At 38.1% G+C, this 6,206-nt stretch overlaps 1 protein-coding gene across 1 annotated transcript in view; it reads left to right on the top strand.

The window, feature by feature from the left end:
- Positions 1–1,260: 1,260 nt before the first annotated feature.
- LOC124880276 (serine/threonine-protein phosphatase PP1-beta catalytic subunit) overlaps positions 1,261–6,206 on the top strand; it is a 29,040-nt gene continuing 24,094 nt past the window's right edge. Inside the window, exon 1 of the mRNA XM_047385311.1 lies at positions 1,261–1,418. Within this exon, the coding sequence (XP_047241267.1) occupies positions 1,367–1,418 (52 nt within the window). The 5' untranslated portion in view covers positions 1,261–1,366. The remainder of the gene's footprint in view (positions 1,419–6,206) is intronic.

The raw sequence follows: 6,206 nt of genomic DNA, 5'->3' as shown, positions 1-6,206 counted from the left end.
CCCCCAGACCCCTCAGGTGCTCTGGAAAGAGTCTTCTGTTGGTACCTAAAGTTTCTCACTTTCTCACCAATAACCATGGTGAGGTTTTCCTGGTATGTCCCTGAAGACTTGAGAGAAGCTGAGAGCTTACGTGTTTTTTGGAGCAAACTAAAGCCGGAACTATTCAGTTTAACTTTTTCTTTTTTTTTTTTAAACAATTATATATTAATGATTTTTTGTGTGATTGTCTTATTTATATTCCAGTTATTCAAGATTTTAACACACATTATCTGTTTATCTGTATTAATATATGTCTTTTTAAAAGATTTTATCACAAATGTTTTGATCTGTATTTCTAAGTTTACTACTTAAGTTTTTAGATTTATAGAACGTAATGTTTTTAGTTTTGTATTATGATAACTACGTTAATCCCTTCATTAAACTATGCAGTTATGCTTCCCTAGTCCCTTGTCTTGTGAAATAGTTTGATTTATTCATCTTTTCAATGTTTTCTATTCCTTTTTGTGTTTTTTATTAGTTTGATTGTTTCTTATGTGTCTTTTTATGTCGGGGAATTTGTTTTCAACCTCTGTTTAGTTCTTTGTCACACCTTTCTCCATGTAAATTGTATAAATACCTTTGTGTGATTGATAAAAAGATTGGACGAAATGTAGGTTCTGCTCATTTTTGAGAATTGTGTATTTTTTACTCCTTAAAGTATTCAAAATTCAAGCTTAAGTGACCTAATAAACACCAAAATATAAAACTTCAAAACATGCAAGGTAACAGAAATAAACGGAAAATGAATGGGGAGAATAGAATAGAATGCTTTTTATTGTCATTTTAATATAAAAACACAACGAAAGTATGATTCTAGCTCCTGTGAGCTCCTGTGAGCAGTAATGTTTGAATGTAACATTTAAGAAAACAGAAAGGCGTGTAGAACTTTGATGCAAAACACATTTGGTAATGATGCATTTGAAGTTGCTGGGCTATTTCAAGGTATTTTGAGGAATCCCACCTTTGATTTCCATTTAGGCTATAGCCCTTAAAGTACATCTGACCTAAGCTTTTGCTGTATGTATGGTTCAGCGTTTTGGTAAATATAAGTCACTTCTTTTCATGAGAATTCCGATGCATAAACAGAAAATATTTCTGTTTATGCATCCTAAACAGCTAATCATATTTTGTCACATGAGATCAAGAGGTTTCGATTGAAATGCATTGTTTTCTTTCCTTTCACTGGGAACTACATTTTTCGAGGGTCATTTAACGCAACGACAGAACATGAATGGGCGGAGTTAGCGGGCAGTGATCTGTGCGTTGAGGCGGTGCCTCCGCTGCTTCTCCTCCAGACTGCGGCGGGCGGAGAGCTCTGCGTTAAGAAATGGCGGAGGGGGAGTTGGACGTTGACTCGTTGATTTCCAGGCTTCTAGAGGGTAAGTTCCCCATAGTGTTTTTTCGCATTGGTTTCTGGAATATTGTCTTAAACTCGGTAGTTGTTTAGGATGAATTTTAACTTGGGAACATTAACGAACTCGCTTGACTCGTTGGCTAGCTAAAAGCTCGAGAGTACAAGACTAGTCTTTCTGTCCAAGAACACTGGCACACCTCTTTACCATCTACTATTACATTTTCTCATGCCTCTTTTTAAGCTAAATTAATACAATTTTTTTTTTAAGAACACAGTAATGCTTTCAGTGTGTAAATGTTGCCTGTTTCTTGTTTAGCCTGTGGTTTTTGGACTGTTCGTGCTTGGACTGGTTCAGTATGGAGAGGAACGTCAGACTCAACAACCTAACAATTCATTTGAGCCAGCGTTCACCTCGCAGTATTAGTGTTATAGTTTCGGCATGTTTCAGATAATGTATAATTAGTAATCTCATGTCATCCAGTCTGGAGTACAACCAGAAAGGAGTAACAGCTTCACTGACGAAAACAAACTTGGATATTCTTCGACCAAAGTAAACGGCAATTTTAGCTGTATTTTTTTTTAAATCTTCCTGGGAACTTAAACATAACTGAACGTAGGCAGATAAGATGTAACGTTTTAGATTTGCCCACTACTGTCCCTAAAAAACCAAAAACACAACAGTTTTCGGTTTTTGGTGTGTGTGTGTGTGTGTGTGTGTTTGTGGGAGGGGGGGTGAAGCTTAAGACGTCACATTGTTGTGTTTCTAAGTGTGTGATTATTTGAGGCCTTGATTATCTTCCACTTTCAGATAAACCTCCAGGGATCATGGCCTCTTAGCATTTCCAAACTAGGAGACCTTTAATTTAAGCCCCAGTCTGTTGTCAAATATGAGCATAATAACAAGACATTTAACTAAAGGTGCATCGTTCAGACTTTATGTGATCACGTTTTTGTAAAGCTCTTACCAACCGGTGGCCATTTTTAGCTGATTGTGATCATTGTAAAGTTAAAGTATCTCCTAAAAACACATCAGAACTAGATTGTACAGTTTGTCTTTCTCTGCAATATGGTAAAAATCATTCAGGTTACTAACCTAGCTCAAATTAACGACACATCCTTTTCTCTTTGATCACATTATAGGCCATCTTTTATAATAATAATAAAGATTTGTACCTACTAATATGATTTTTTTTTTCTAGAAGAGCCATTCAAAATGCATAACACATACAAAAACAAGTTTTGATTGACTTTCAGATATGTTGGGTTGTTTGTTCATCAATAAATTCATTTATCATAACTATCCACAACCATAAGAAGCGTTTTGCGATCTGATTAATTATTTGTATCGGGACCAGAGGCGATGCTGTTGTCACTCAGCTCTGAAGTTAAACAGGATTTCACTATTTTAACCAATGACAACATGACTGCAGAGGTAACGTTTAAAATGATTTGTAGCATCTTACGTTAGCATTACTGAAGCAGTTTCGTGTGCGAAGAGTAGGAAGTCACCCACCACCGCTGGGATTTGTGAAACGCTACCAACATTTTCAAATCCATCATGTCGTATTTCAGGAGAAATCGCACTCTGTGATTGGATCATTTGTTCCGCCCTGTTGTCTGGTGACGTCCAGCTACCCGTTTGAGTTAACCAGCGGCCTTAATGTACAGCTGACATGCCTCCTTTAAAAAATACAATATCCTTTCTTGCAGCTGCTTACAGCTTTTGTGTTCCCTCTGATGTCATTTTGAACACTCCCCTGATGATGAAAACAGCTGTTCCTTTGTGAGGTATGAGTTTGGACCAGCAGTAATAATGTTATTTGTACTGGGTATTCGCTCTCCTACTGAGGGTGTGTTTGAGGTGGAGTAGATCTGTGAACAACGATGTGTCTCCGCCACTAAATTCTGATCTTGAATAAGACAGTTCAACATTAAAGATTGGCCATTCGGTGCCCAGATTTAAATATCTGCACCAGCCAGAGAAAACCCCATCTCTTGTCAGCCTGTAACACAATCGGTTTAACACATGTCAGCAATGAAACGTTTTTCATTAAAACTGCCATTTTTAAAGTATTTTGCTCTACCATTGATGTTAATATGCTTGTTTCTTTCAGGGATGTTGTTTGTTTGAGTCAGTTAATTCTGGTTGAAGGGTAGCTCTGTACTTTCGAAGAAAAGCCTGTTGTTGTTCCTACATCTTTATGTGTTGCATGGCAGCCGAGCTTGACTTTCTACATTAAATAAGGGATCCTGACTCGGGTGACCTGATCACTCTTTTTCTTCCCTTTTGGATCAGTCTAGAACAGGGACAGCCTATCTATGTGCAGTAAACGCATGATCTGGTGGTGAACAAAGGGTGATGATTGATTGTTTCGCGCATACGCTCTGATATAATGTGCTAGATGAATGCACACAGTTGATTTGGTTATGCAAATCAATAGTTAGGATGTGGATTTACATGGAGATTTAGCAAAAACCACGAGTTTATAAAAGAATGATTCCAAATGGGCATGGCGCTGATGGCGCTGGGGGTTAAGTGCGCATTTGCCGCATGTCTTCCCCCTCTCTCCACCCGTATTTCCTGTCTGCCTACTTTCAAAAAAATACGGGAAAAATAAAGGCCACTAGGTCTCAAAAAAATCTTTAAAAAAAATAAAGAAGGATTGCAGCCTTGTTTGTGTTTGTTTGTGCTGTATGTGAGCTTGAATAAGAGCAGTGCATGCTTATGCTGTTCTCTCCAGGTTGCTCTTCATTTTTGGCTGGTTTCTGATGCAACAAATAGGAAACCTCAGTGAATGAAAATGTGGGAATATGACTGTAAGAACTTCCAGATGTGAGCTTAAGTGATATCCTTTCAATCGTTTTTATTTTCTGGATTTTTAGAGAGGAGAGGCCAGATCAACATTCAAGGTTTTCTGACACTTCATTATTAATGCTCAGTTGGTCATTTAGTTTTGGGCCATGAAAGGATCACTTTAGTAAGAGTTAGGAAGGTGGAGAAAACAGTCAAGCAAATATAAATAGACTGAGCCAATTAACAACATTTAGGCAATAAAGCAGGGGTACATAGTTTTCTATACACATCTGAAAAGATCTGTAAACCTGGAACCCAGTGAGACTCCTGGGGTGTATTTATTTTTAATCTGTAGACTGAAGAAAGGACGATGTTTTTACTCTGTTGTCGAGGATGTGACGGGTTGACAGATTTCATTTGATTTGATAAACCTAATAAAATTAAACTTGTTGCTCTGTCAGATTGGATTATCAGAAGAAGTGTAACTGCAGCCAGCTGAGCCTCTGACCACCATCAAAGTGGACCTCGTGGAGGTGCTCTGTTAGATTCTAGCTGAACTCTGAGGTACAGTTAAAGGTTTCAATGTAGCTTTAAACCAAAACTCCTCCAAACATCTTAAAAAACATCAGGCTAAACCCTGCTTTTTAGTTTTGTAATTTCATATAGAACTGGAGTCTGCAACACTGTTTATGTTTTACTGAACTTAGCAAAACCTAAATCTCAAGTCTGAGTTGGTTACTGACATAATGTCCAGATTTTTCCAAGTTATCCCAGGTTTTCTTACTTGGCTTCTGTGCTCGTTCACATAAAAACAGATATGTTATGCATCATTGGAAGCTTTGTCAACACAAAAATACAGATTGCCTTGAAACTGACTTTATAAGTGTAGTAAAAGGACTGTAACAGATGCTTGGACACCTGAGTAATTTAATACATGTCTCCTGTTTTGGTTGAAAGTAAAAGCTGTTAAATCTTGAAATCTGTTTTGAAAGAATTTATTTAGCACATAGCCATGTGCAAGTAATGTCCATTAGTCAAAAACATTTTTTGTGTTCAATATTGTCATTAGCATACATCTACCTTCTGTAATTCTTATCATGTCTGAGTTGGTCAGTATTGCTACTGTTGTGTTTATGTGAGGTAGATCCTCCTCTCTACTAAAAGCCCGTTTCACAAAACCCTTCAAGGCGGGATTAAGGTGCCTTTTTGCTCTCAGCCCGACTGTTGCGCCCTCTGATTCACCAAGCAAGGTAGTCACTGCACTTGGTGTGACGCAGCAGTCGGCAAAAAGGGGGAGAATGTTTTAACCAAATTCTTCCTACACCTGATGGCAAAACAACGTCTCTTTCTTCATGTTAGCAGGAAAATGAAAAGCAGACAGGACTAGCTAAGACAAAATGCATTTCTCAAAATAATCAAAGAGAAACCAAAGGTTTTCTTTTGCAGAAACAGTTTTTGTGTTTGACCTGAAAGGAGAGTAATGTCACATATTCGGGGGTCTTTATCGGGCGGGGGGTTTATTGGCATTGTTTAATTAATTTGACAAAAACCACACCATATGCAGGCTGTGTAATAGTAAGCTGAAATATTTTGTGACTACACAAATATGAGGAATCATGTTACACAGGTCCACTCTAAAGGTGAAAGAGAAATAGCTGATTGTACCCAACCACAGGATTCCAGAGCAAGTTATGTCAAAGGTCGGCCCTAACTTGGAAAAGGCAAAGCCAAGCTCATTGAACCTTCATCTGTGAAGAACTTGCTATCTCCAACATTTATTGAAGATGGTGGCTTCCACCTTAGAGCGCTGAGAACAGTGTTCCCCGTCACTATTAGCCCTTTTTCCACTAGTCCCTACTCGTTTGGCAAGACTTTTCAGGCTTTTCCATTTTTACTACCTGTTTGCATGGTTGGAACTGCAAGCCGAGTCGTGCTGAAAACGCGATGCCAGAAGACTGTTGGTCACTGATTGGGTAGAGGGCACCATCACTAGTCGCATCATATTTCAATAACTAATAT

This window comes from Girardinichthys multiradiatus, chromosome 14 (assembly GCF_021462225.1).
Source record: "Girardinichthys multiradiatus isolate DD_20200921_A chromosome 14, DD_fGirMul_XY1, whole genome shotgun sequence".
NCBI lineage: Eukaryota > Metazoa > Chordata > Actinopteri > Cyprinodontiformes > Goodeidae > Girardinichthys > Girardinichthys multiradiatus.
Note: the sequence above shows the minus strand (reverse complement) of the source record. Positions and strands in the feature narration are given on the sequence as shown.